The following is a 13,214-nucleotide window of genomic DNA, read 5'->3' on the forward strand; positions in this document are numbered from 1 at the left end:
AAAAAAAAAAGAGAAAAAGAGAAGGGCCTGTGCCAGTAACTAGTGCTTGGGGATTTGGTTATAATGAAATCTTCCGTAAAAATCGTTTTTTGGGTGATATTAAAATTAAAAAAGGCAGCTGTGAACCCTCGAAGAATGAAAAAAGGAAATCTTTGAGCACTGCATTAGGAAAATGCTCCAAGGCTGTCTCGGTACTTACTTTTTATAGCAAAACAACAGAAAAATCAGTCTTAGGGACAATTATTAGTTCAGAAAGATATTGGTTGGTTAATTTATAATGTTGTGATTGGACAGTGTACAGAGCAACTTTGTACTCAGCTGGAACAACAAATCAAATCTAGCCAAAATTAAGCAATTGGTTTTGTGCCACGTGAAATTCAATCATCTCAATAAGCATGAAACTGCTTTTAAATGTCAGTGCAGACTCAATTGCTTCCATTTTAGTAATTGGTCTAGTAAATTCACTATGATTTATTTTGCAGTGTCTCTACCATTCAAAAGTTTAGGTTAATAAGAGTTTTTAAAGAAATAAATACTATTATTCAGTACGGATACTTTAAACTGATCAGAAGTGACACTAAAGACTATAACATTGACACAATATATATATATATATATATATACATATATTTCAAATAAATGCTGTTCTTTTGAACTTTCGATTCATCAAAGAAATTATTAAGGTTTCCACAGAAATATTAAGACTGTTTTCAGAGTTAATGTGAGATATGCTTCTTGAGCACCAAATTATCGGGAATGACTTCGGAAGAATCACGTGGCACTGAAGAATGGAGTAATGATGCCGAATATTCAGCTTTGCACCACAGGAATAAATTACTTTTTAAATGTATTAAAATATAAAACAGACATTTTTAATTGTAATAATATTTCCCTTTTTTTTTTTTTTTTTAAATGCAGCCTTCCTGACCTTTTTGGAACAAGTCTTATACTGCTCCCAAACTTTTGAATGGTAATGTATCTCCAGATGTTTTATTTTCAGTCAAGAGTTTTAGACAAACTCAAACCCAAAAATTCCTGCAAATTTAATTTAAATGTGAAGACTGCTGTGAGAAGCCACAGGGATCACAAAACTCAAACCGTAATCCCACTTGAACTAAGCGAAACTTCATTCAAATTCCCGCAAAGGGTATATTAGTGGAAATACTATGTAAAAAAAAAAGTGTTAAAACCCAAACATAATTTCCTCTCCACAAGGACCTACTTAATCAATGCTACGGACAAGTGCCGACAGGGGGAACACTCTCCAAATGGAAAATGAATTCTGAGTCAGCCCACTGGAGATTAAAAACAGGCAGCAAATGAATAATGGAGGAAGACCATGAAGCAAAAACGGCATGAAAAAATGTGCTGAATCATCAGTATTCCTTATTGAGATTGTCTCCCAATGAAAAAGTATAGCTGAAAAAAAAATCCTAATGGAAATGTTTTCGCTTCATTTTTGTTGTCTAGTTAAGGTATCCGCTCCTAAAGTAGAAAACTGGGCGATGAAGAGATTCACATAATCTTCCCTGGACTCATTTGTATAAAGTGTCTCAAAGTAAAAGTGCTGATATAAGATATCCGCCAAATCTCAGTCCGCAGGAGAGGACCAAAACTAATCCAAAATCACCACCCCTGCCTTGAAACCTGACAATTGTTCACTGGTGTGCGGCTCTTATGACAGCCGTCTAAGCACAGACGACAGAGGCTGCTCCAAACTGCAGAAAAGCGTGACTAAATATTTGTTTAATGAATGTAAAAGACTTGAAACCTACTCAATGACTTCCCAGTGATTAATATAACAGAATCAGAATCAGAATCAGCTTTATTCGCCAAGTAGGCGCAAACACGCAAGGAATTTGTTGTGGTTTTTAAGAAGCTCTTGGTATATACATGCATACATATCTGACATGAGAACAGAAACATTTCAATAAGACTTAAATGGCAGTGAAGCAACACAACTGATGCCATAAGTCACATGACCATGACTATAAGCGGATTCAACCCCATTTCATGAGTGAACAAACTATATTAAGAGTTTTGTATAAAAACATACTGCTTTGGGAAAATTAATCATTAAGCTTCACCATAAGCCCAACCCAAAACCTAACCATCAATGGGACATAAACAGATCATACAGTAATGTACAAATGCGATTGTTCGAAAACATACATATGGAAAGGTACGAATGGAACATACGAATTAGCTGCCAATTTGCCAAAATACTTACGGTTTGCCATGTTGGATTTCATTCATACTTACATTTTTAACAATCACGACATAACACTTCTAAAGTGAAACCATAGATGTATTTCATAGAATTATTTAACCTTTTGTCTGTTTATTGTTGCAATGATGGTCTTGGACGTATACTGACACGTAGTGGTTTGGATGCTGGTCATGTCATCTCAACATGGTGGCCCCCAGAAGGCAATAAAACAGCTTTTATTGGTCTACTGATATGACTGAAAGTCGTGGCCTAATGGTTAGAGAATTGGACTCGTAATCGAAAGGTTGCGGGTTCGAGTCGGCAGGGATTGTAGGTGGGGGGAGTGAATGTCCAGCGCTCTCTCCACCCTCAATACCACGACTGAGGTGCCCTTGAGCAAGGCACCGAACCCCCAACTGCTCCCCGGGCGCCTGTGTGTGTGTGTGTGTGTGTGTGTGTGTGTGTGTGTGTGTGTGTGTGTGTGTGTGTGTGTGTGTGTGTGAGTGAGTGACCATACTTCACAATACGACTTTACTGGAATCATTTCATGTGAGTGGACAATATTAACTTTTAATTTTATAATTTTAAAATAATAATTAATTTTTTTACAGAATCAAAGTGCACATTTTAAAAATATGAAATAGCACAAAAGCACAAATATATATATTGCCCTGAACATCTGAGCTTGTTTTCATATTTTTAAAGGTGCGCTTAGTATTTTTGCCTCCTTAAAAGTACATAAAAACAATTAGAATTAATTAAACTGTTTAAGCTCAAAAAGTAGAGCATTTCAATACATGAACTGATTAACAAAAAGCAAACTATTCATAAGTGTTACCCTGAAAACTGTTCAAATTAATGTATATTATTTAAAACATTCTTGAGGATTGAGGCAAGGGCATTCTAAAATCTCTCTAAACCTGTCATTTGCTGCACCAATGATGTGTTGCTTGTCAGCGTTTGGTTCTTGTCAGTTCCTAGCCCTTAAATCATAATTGGGGTCAGTGAGGCCTTGATGATCTTCACAAAGAAAGGAAAACAAAGTGTGTGATGAGGTGTTTTGAATGGAGAGGAAGTAGGTCGCAGCTATGGTCTGTTGCTTCTGTAATTATCAAATGCTTAAACGACTGAATAAATAGCCATTATCTGGTCATAGTTTGCCAAGTTCAGAGCTGAAGAGAAGAGTGCAGTGACCTTTGTGATTGCATTTACCAGCTCTACTCCTGGTTTCTGAGAAAGCTCGATATTCCTGTGATTCGCAGGCTCAGCGGTGACAAACTGAAAGCTGTTTTCATCGCCACGCCAGTCTATTGCACCCGTGCGGCCCGAGTGGCTCTATATTTCAGCAGTGTCTTGAAAGCGAGCCACACTGGGAGAGTGCTTTATCCACCTCTGTCAGTTTACTGTATTGACTCGGCGCCTGGCCCCCCGGCACCCTCCCTCTGTTCTCCTTCATCTTTCTCTCTTCTTCCTGTCTTCTGTTCCCCAACCAACCTCTGCCAGTGGCTAACTGTCCAAACACTAAAAAACAAGCTCCTGTTGACATCCGCCGCTTGAAACTGATGTGAGGATGGCCGAGGATTTGAAGTCTTGCGTGTATTACAAGGTCTGAATTTATGTTGCACACCTCGTGATACTTTGATCAATGTCTTTCAGCATTTGCTGGTGAAATCACGACTATATCAGATGATCAAATGTTACCAAATCCCTGAGATTTGAGCATTCTCTGAACCAGGTAATATTTGCATCATCAAAGATTGTCTTACCCAAAAATCGAAGCTGTTTCCCTCAAGAGTAGGAGTTGCGTTCTGTTTACTGCAAATCTCTGAATGATCTCCCCTAAGTTCCCAGGATCCATGATGCAATGATTAGGTTAAAATGCTGTAGTTCTTCTGCCGAGTTTTATTTCAGTGTATGAATCATATATTTTCCCAGAGATTATATCATGTTCTTTGTGGTTGTGATTACTTCAGACTGAAGTAATCACAGCACTCCTCAGCAAGTTGAGGTGTTAAGACCAAACAAAGGATTTCGCAAGGAAAAAAGGGGGGTGATTGGAATGCATTCTGAAAGTGACTCTTAAGAAAATTCTTTTATTAGCAGCAACAAGGGAATAAGAACATGTTTGTTTAAAAGTGTGAACTCTCAGTTTACACTTTTATAGATAATTCCATAATTAATGTTCTGTTCAAAGGAATCAACACATTTAATCATTAAAACATTAAAAAAATGACAACAACTAGAAGAATCAGACATATCCTTAAGTGCTGTTCATTAAGCAATATTTTCTCCAAGACAAAATTAACCAAAGACAAAATCTAAACAAAACATATACTAAATGTATTTAATTTAATTTTTTTATTTTTTATTTAATGTAATAGCTTTCTCTACGTCCTCAAGTGTTTGTGATTACTTGAAATGTAATATAAGATCAATTATGCATTGTTGTATGGTAAATTATTGCAATCCTTGTCTAAAATTGGCTGAGTTATTACCATCACAAAAGACTCTTTTTACTAGTCCTATACTGTTGTTTAATTAAACTGAATTGTTACTTGATGAGTGTTAATTGGTATTTATAATACACTTCAAAATAAGTGATTAGGCTTTCGGGAAAATGTGTAGATAATGAAAGAAACTGTGTGCTGATAGTGTAATTTAAGGGATATATTCCTCTGTCTATGTTTGTCTTTTCAAATAAGTACAAGATTGTGCATGTGAAGCCCAATAAATAAGTTCCTGTAGATCAAAATTAAGTGAGTGGTAACCTGACTGGATTATATGTAATAAAAAAACAGTTGTGTAATAAGTACCAGATTACATTTCTGAAGTAATATTTAGCTCTGTGCATGATATCACTAATGTACAGCTTTGAAGATTGTTTACAGTATCCCATAACCTTCCTGTCAACATGCAGCCGATTATTTAATCAGCAGAAAGCTGGATGATGATTTTATTATTGGTCTTGGGTGACTTACACAAATATCCTAGTGGTGGCCATTTGCCAAGTCACTCCCTTCTTAACTACAGTACACCAATTCCTTCAGTAAACAAACTGTGAGTGGCGCTGTGCATCAAAGAATGCCCACACATTAGCAATTCGCCACAATTTGGCTTATGGGGATTCTGGAGCTGTTTTGTCTTATAGTGGCATATAAAATAAAAGAGTTACACGTCGATTTAACACTTCTCTCAAACAAATAATGAAATGTATAAATAAAAGAACGTGGGGGAGTACTTAGTCTGTAAGTTATCAGCGGTATCCCGCAGGGTTTTGCCTTGGGACCAATAGAGCTTTCGCCCCCCATCCTTTCTCGCAACTGACACTCCTCCGTGCAGTCGCAGAGAATCAACAGCTTCTTTCACACTGAGGATGAGGATGATGCCACACATGTAGAAGAGCATGATAGACCGCGCTCACGAACGAGACCGTCCATGGATTCCGTAGTGAGAACAGTTGTGAATGAAAGACCTGAAGACAACCATAGCAAGAGGAGCTGTGCATTTTTTCCCAGGCTGAAATTTCTCAAGGCGTGAATTCGCTCTTCCAGTCCATGAATGCTGAGATTTAACGAGACTTTCTGTCCCGGTGACATATAGACAAAAAGCTATTCATGTTGCAACCTCAAGCTTCATGACAATGGATTATTCGCTGTTATTATACAGCCTTTGGGTACCCGTTATTCTCGCTGTTGAGGGTAAGTGTAAAAGCTCTTTGTTACAGGGCTACTCGGTACCCAAGCTGCTGCTATATGGTCATCAGTTGGCTATTCATTTTATGAATTCCACAGAATGTGTAATAACAAAAATCTGTACCTAACTAAAGCTTGTGATCTACAGACCGCTCAGACTGTTCTGGCTCGAAAACTTCACGTTTGACGAAAACTTAAATAGTCTTGGTGCGATTTTGCCTTTTATTCGTCGGGCAGGGATGTAGATGAATATGCAAGCGGCGGCAAATGTACAATATTTTATGGCGTTTAAAGTGAATAAATGAAAAGAGAGAAGAGATCACGTCCGTTTATGTGTAGCCTTTACTGGATGCCTGTCTGATTTTAGGGTTCATATAATCATTACCAGGGCTTAATGTGTCTGTTTCTGAATCGTTACTGCATTTGTTTCCCATGATTCTGAATAATTCTAGTTTCCGAAGGTTGGTTTTGGGGATATGTTTTATTCCGTGTTGGATCCTGTGTGTGGAATCTTTACACAGACCAGTGAGGTGTTAGTATTATGGCATGTCCATGTATTGATACAGACGATGCTGTTTGTCCACATGATCAGTGCCTTTATTAATATAACACACTGTAAATCCGTAGACTAAACCAAATGTAATAGTAATTGTTGAGCTAAGGTGCTTATACATCCAAGCTTCTTTTTAATTTGATTGGAAGTGTAGAGTCTTGTGAATGACGGTGTTCTGCTTTGATCGTTGCTGTATTAAAAATCCCATGTAGTTGTTAGATTTTCAGATGTGCTTTGTGCTGCTTGTGACACATGGTTTAGGACTGCTGAAAGCCCCCTGTTGCTCTGGTGTGACACATTTCACCCTTAAGGCTTTTAAGTCACCCAGATAGTGATGATCGTAGCATCACATCATTGTAATTGCCACACATGATAATTGGCTTGCATGATCACAGCTGTTCAAAGGATATACCTACTAGGTGAGAACAAGTCGCCTCAAAGTAACAATGCATTTTGAAATTAAATCCAAGACAGCTGCTATTTTGAAAACAGTGGTGAGGTGAAACATGCCAATTTTGAGCCTAGGTGTGGTTTTGGAAAAGCTATTGATACCTTTGAGGTTTGTTGATTTCACACTACATTCTTGTTAAGGACTCTAATGAATAGGTTACTGTCCTCTTCATATTTTCTAGCCCTGAAAATGTCAATAAATATTTTTTTTACATTTGTAAAATGTGTTGTTTGCATATTTAACAAAAATGCATTCAAGCAATTAGTCTCTCTTTCTCCTTGTAATTTAATGCTTTCATATTCAAAACAAATTGCTGCTTGGCAAAAACAAGATTGTTCCTTGTTACAAAATTACAGTCTCATGGCAGGATTTTGTTTGGTATTATGCATAGCTGACTTCATTATGTACCTCGGTCATGTCCCAATAATCCTTAACTACAGTTTAGCCAGATACTCCTTCACCTTGGTCATGACTACCTCAATTCTTCATCAGTTTCAGTGTGAGGATCTCAGTCGATAGTGTATGTGTGTGTGTGTGTGTGTGTGTGTGTGTGTGTGTGTGTGTGTGTGTGTGTGTGTGAGAGAGACAGTAGGTGTTCGACTCATAGGCCTAGTTTCCGAGCAGGTTTCTTAACCGACTACATTAGTTACACCTCCAATGGAGGTCAAGTGGGCCAAGCATCTCATGACAAGAGGAAAAGTGTAAGGCTGCATCCAGGGTCCCCTGTGTCAAGTCAGTCCATCTGTCAGAAGCCTTCCAGGCACTATGGTGTCTAAATATAAAACAAACCATACGTGATTTGACCCTGTTAGTTACTGTGGTCTAAAACAGAGTGACAGTTTTTGTCATTACAGTTTTATTACAAGATAATAACACTTTCTTAATTTACATGCACAGTCATAGACTACAGTTATTTATTTTATTTTTTTTGTATTCCACTGCGCTGCTTTTCCATTGTTTTTCATATCAATGGAAACATGCACTAGACAGACACATTTTACCGCTGTGTATTGGATCTTTTGCAGTGTCTCGCACGGCACGAAAAAAAAATGTATCTCTATACCTTGCTTTTGTTCATTCCACTACACTGCATCTCACGCTGTTAAATACAAAAACACTTTTCGTGTGAATGCCCCCTAAATCTGTGTTTCAAAGTACAGATGACACAGTGCATATACAAATAACCAGTACAGACCAGCAGCATACCGTGCTTTTGTTGCATCCATAGCAAGTAAACTTACAACAGTGAGTCCAATTGCAGTCAGATTAATGTGTTCACATTCTGGATGAAGCCAAGCTACAATCGCATAAATAGGACTATGAAGTTGCAGTCACATTGATGAAATGTCTGTGACCAGTTTAGCCATACAGAATATGCATGTGGAAATATTTCATAATCATGTGAAATTGCTAATCTTATGGATTCCTGTTGAAATGACTGGATTTTGAAATGGCGTGAAAAATCGCTGAAAAAATGATAAATGTGAGCACACCTTTAGTCCAATTTTGCAAAAACTGGATTTGTATGATTTCATTTGGACAAGAGGTCCATTCTTATCAAGAACCATAATTATAAAGATGACTATAAAGTTAACTATATTTTCGTCCATGTCAACGCACAATAATATTCTGTTTATTCTAATGGCGCACTTCAGTTATGTCGTGTGCCGACTGAAATGCTCAAACTCTTTAAAGTCAGGTGGATTCTGTTTGGCTGTTAATAGTTTATCATTTATCAGCTAAAAAAACATGTTTCCAATTATATTGTTCCTCTGTGTTGCTATCATTGTGGTGCGAACTTCCTATTCTCATTGAATTAGAGTGATTATTAAAACTTTATAGTGTTAGTTATTGTTATAGCCATCATCATCGGTGAGAACATTCCTTAAAGCATTTACAGTCCGACTGAAATCAAGTATTGCATGTTAACATACTTATTTTAATTAAACAAATAAGCAATATTCATATTTTACTCCTTACAACTGCCACTAAAGATTGTTTGTTCTCTCTTTATAGTCTTACATTCTGATAATACTGGTGTAACAAAAGATCTTAAAGAATAATGGGGCGTTTTGTACATCTGCTGACCGTACAAAACAAAGTTTCAAAGAACATCCTGTACACTCATTTGTGCAAAATAGACGGCGATGAGCTGCTTTGTGTAAAAATAAGTATCATGATGTTGTTTTCCACAATGCAGCCAAATGCACAGATGCAAAGAGCCTTAAGGAAAGACTGAATGCGGTCATAAGGAATTGATCAAAGCATCAAAAGAACTTCCCTCCAATTTTATGAATATTTCACACAGCGGCGAGATGCCCTTACAGCTATTTCATCACACAATTAAATCTCTCTGTGATTTACAGCACTGTAAAAGCGAGGTGTACCATCCACATAAACGCCATGTGTATGTTTGCCATATGTGTATTTGCCGGGGCCTTAATCAGCTAAGTTGATGTTCTGCTCTAAATATTCCACGGATTTGCTCGCAGATGTGTGCGTGTCACATTCATTTGAAGTGAGCGCTCGGCTTCATCGAACGCTGACTTACAAAGTGAATAAAACATTCGTATGTGCGGTTAATTTGCGGAAGCTGGCTCATGCAGTTTTGCTCCACTGATCAGAGTGTATTTAGAGAACAGCGAGTGCCTGAGATGCAGAATGTCACTGTGCTGCGAGCATCCCTGCGGTACGCAACAGGATCTGTTCTCAGATCAGCCACAGGCCAGAGCTGGAGTGGGTAGATAAATGCGGAACACATTATTAGTGTGCGGAGTGAAAACAGTGATTAGGCCTTACACAGACTATGCAAGAAATTCAAATGAGTGAAGTGCTTTGATATGTACCCGTTTAAATTACAGTTTTTAGCGCGCTGATGCTCTGTTGGAATGGAGGCTGCTGTTGTTGGAGTCTCATTGATTGCTTGTTTTGCAGAGACCCTTATGGACAGCAGGTGGGCTACTACAGAGCTGGCGTGGACCACCTATCCAGAAAGCGGGGTGAGTTATAGCAGTTTCCTGTTTGTAATTGTCCAAAAGGGTGGATATCAATCAACCCATGCATTGACGAGACAAATGAAAGGTGGCCATTAACAAGAACGATCACTCACAACCTCTCTGTTTGCAAGCAGCGGTTTATTTTACACTTGTGACTGGTGAAGAAATTAACCACAGCGAGTCTGACCTTAAGCCTGACACCCCCACCCAAATCCACTCGCTCCCGTAGTATGATTTGTCTTTGGAATGTGCATGCGAAGTCAGTCAATGGAAATGATGGGTTGCCATGGCAACAATCTTAAGCAGCTCAGCCCTTTCCGCAGGCTGCCGCTCGATGTCTGGCATCTCAAAAGCCATGCATCATCATAAGTAATGTGTTCCTTCACACCTGGAGATAAACACATGCTACCCCTTGCTGCGATGCCTCTTAATTGTGTTGTGAGAAGTTCAGGCAACCCAAATGTCACCTTTGAGAAAGCATTTCTATTTACCCTAACCACCGACATGAAATTAATTGAGCATTTGCGTTGTTCATTATTCCTACTTCCATTTAGTGCTGCTTTGAGGCACAACTTAAGGTATTGTCTTAGTGATGATCCGTAGATCCAGATCATTTTAGGATTTGTGTGACACTGTGTCCTATAGGATATAACCAGACGTGGTGCAACACTTTTCCAATGATAATTTGTCAGTCCATAGTAAACAAGAAATTGTGGCATGATTTCAAAGTCAATTTGAAAATTTGTAATGTTTATATACAGGTCAATGATGAAGAATGTCTTTATACCATTTTCAAGAAAATGTTTAATGTTATGACTCTAAAATTGGCATGTGCCAAGTAAAAAAGTAATATTTTCTTAACTTGGAATACACGTGAGTGTACAAAATCTCAATTGTTATTTTCATTTCAGTAATTTAAGGCTATTTACAAATATGGATTATTAATTGAGATGTACTTTTTTGAGAGTTGCACCATTTGACATTTTATAACCAGAACCTTTCCTTAAAAAGGTCAAATTATCAACATGATTTTTTTTTTTTTATAAAAACTTTATATAAAGAAAGATTTCACTACATAAAGAGTGAGGAAGGTCACAAGTTACAGCATCACTGGGTCCCATGGTTTGCTAGTTTCATTGGAATCAAACAACTTAAGACATTTTTCAATTGAACATTTCATTTCAAGAAATCATTGTGCAGTCAGTGATAGTATTTTATGCCCTTCTCAGTGGGAGGAAGTGAGTGGATATGATGACCACTTGAGCCCCATCAGGACATACCAGGTTTGTAATGTACTGGAGCCCAATCAGAACAACTGGCTCCGGACAGACTTCATCCCACGTCGAGGAGTACTTAGAGTCTATGTGGAGCTCAAGTTTTCAGTGCGGGACTGTGGCAGTATTCCCAATATTCCCGGGTCCTGTAAGGAGACCTTTAATCTGTTCTACTATGAATCGGATGGAGACATGGCCACAGCAAGCAGCCCACCATGGAGGGAGAACCCCTACGTAAAGGTCAGCTGGAATGATGACTTCTTTTAATTTAAGACTTTACATGATGATACATTTTACAATGTGGTGGTGAATTGTGCTGTCTTATCTATTTAATTGGGAATATAACAAATATTTAAAGAGACTGTCATCATTTACTCATGTCGTTCTAAACCTGTTTGACTTTTTTCTTCTATACAACACAAAAGAATATATTATCTCAGTGTATTTTTGTCTGTTTAATGAACGTCAGTGGTATAAGATGCGGTCATGCTTTTATGTGTGAAATCCAGTAATTTTAATAGGAATTAATACAAATAGAAATTTCTATTATTTTCTATTTCTAGAACTACGGCTCTGTGTAGTAAATGCCGCTCCATTTGAAAGCAAGTGATGGAGATTTAATACTAATCTCCAATTTGATTATTTGCACAGCCCTAACATGTAAGCATTTTTATATTTATGTAGCCTACACATTAACAATTACATAACTGGCTTTACTGACAAGATGCGCACGATAATTGAATTTGATTCACCTACCTATTTGCTCGCGCACGTGTCGCTCTGTTTCCTCTGTGGAGACGCGTTCAGTCTTTGCGCTTGCAAATTCCACCGTGTAAATAGCAAATCCACCACAACTGGCTCTTAAAGGGATGGGAGATACTCTGATTGGTTTATTGCATGTTATGCCCAAAACACACCCATTACTCATTAAAAGAATAGGGACAACCATTTTAGACCATGCGCCAGGCACGCTGACCATTTTTCCCATCGTTAATCTAACAAAAGTGGATTCGGACATGCCTTAAATGCACCTGCGCCTTTCGCTTTAGACCATGCGCTTAGATCGTTAAAATAGGTCCCTTGGTGAGTAAATGATGACAGAATTACAGAGAGGTTCACAGTCCATAGAAAGGTTATCCTTTCACTCGGTGATTGGAAAAAAATGTCTTTAGTTCTCTATTGTCTTTTGTCCCAGGTGGACACCATAGCCCCTGATGAGAGCTTCTCATTGCTGGAGTCCGGAATCGTCAACACCAAAGTACGGAGCTTCGGCCCTCTTTCCAAAGCTGGTTTCTACCTGGCCTTCCAGGACCTGGGTGCCTGCATGTCCCTCATCTCGGCCAGGGTTTTCTTTAAAAAGTGCTCCACCACCATTGCCAACTTCGCTGTCTTCCCTGAGACGGCCACTGGTGCCGAGGCCACCTCTCTGGTCATTGCTGCCGGAGCCTGTGTGCCAAACGCCATAGAGGAATCGGTCCCTCTAAAGCTGTACTGTAACGGAGATGGAGAATGGATGGTTCCCGTGGGAGCGTGCACCTGCATGCCGGGCTTTGAGCCGGCCAAGAAAGATACTCAGTGCCAGGGTAAGTGTTTGGCTTTTTAAATCAGAGGAAAGCGAATTCTGGTTAAAGCTTTTGAGTGTTTGCTGGCAGATGCTACAATATGGATTATAAAATTTGTCTGAAGCAATGCAAAGGTTACTTGCAGGTCAGAGCAGTTTTATATCATTTTTTATGCAGTCACTGGCAAAGCTAATTTTTTGCACACACACATATCTCACACTGAATAACATAACTACATTTTTCACAATAAGTAGCTTCTTCTTGACATTCAAAGAATTTATCTGGTAAGTTTTTTCATAATGTGAGCTACTTTTACATTTAGTGGATTGCTGTTTTTATGTTAAAAATTTGTTTGTATTAACACATGGCTCCAAATAGATTTCAATTTTTCATGTTTCTAAGTAAATTTGTAGAGACTTGACAGTGTTATGTTTCTTAAACATGTTCAATTGTATATGTGGTAAACGATTGGAGTAC

General features: G+C 38.3%; 1 protein-coding gene across 1 annotated transcript in view; it reads left to right on the forward strand.

Moving 5' to 3' along the window:
• The first annotated feature begins 5,534 nt into the window (after positions 1-5,534).
• LOC306846231 (ephrin type-B receptor 3-like) overlaps positions 5,535-13,214 on the forward strand; it is a 30,628-nt gene continuing 22,948 nt past the window's right edge. The window contains exons 1-4 of the mRNA XM_079379453.1: positions 5,535-5,907; positions 9,840-9,904; positions 11,131-11,415; positions 12,371-12,758. Of these exons, the coding sequence (XP_079235579.1) occupies positions 5,844-5,907; positions 9,840-9,904; positions 11,131-11,415; positions 12,371-12,758 (802 nt within the window). The 5' untranslated portion in view covers positions 5,535-5,843. The remainder of the gene's footprint in view (positions 5,908-9,839; positions 9,905-11,130; positions 11,416-12,370; positions 12,759-13,214) is intronic.

Source organism: Barbus barbus (genome assembly GCF_936440315.1).
Source record: "Barbus barbus genome assembly, chromosome: 26".
NCBI classification, from domain to species: Eukaryota; Metazoa; Chordata; class Actinopteri; order Cypriniformes; family Cyprinidae; genus Barbus; species Barbus barbus.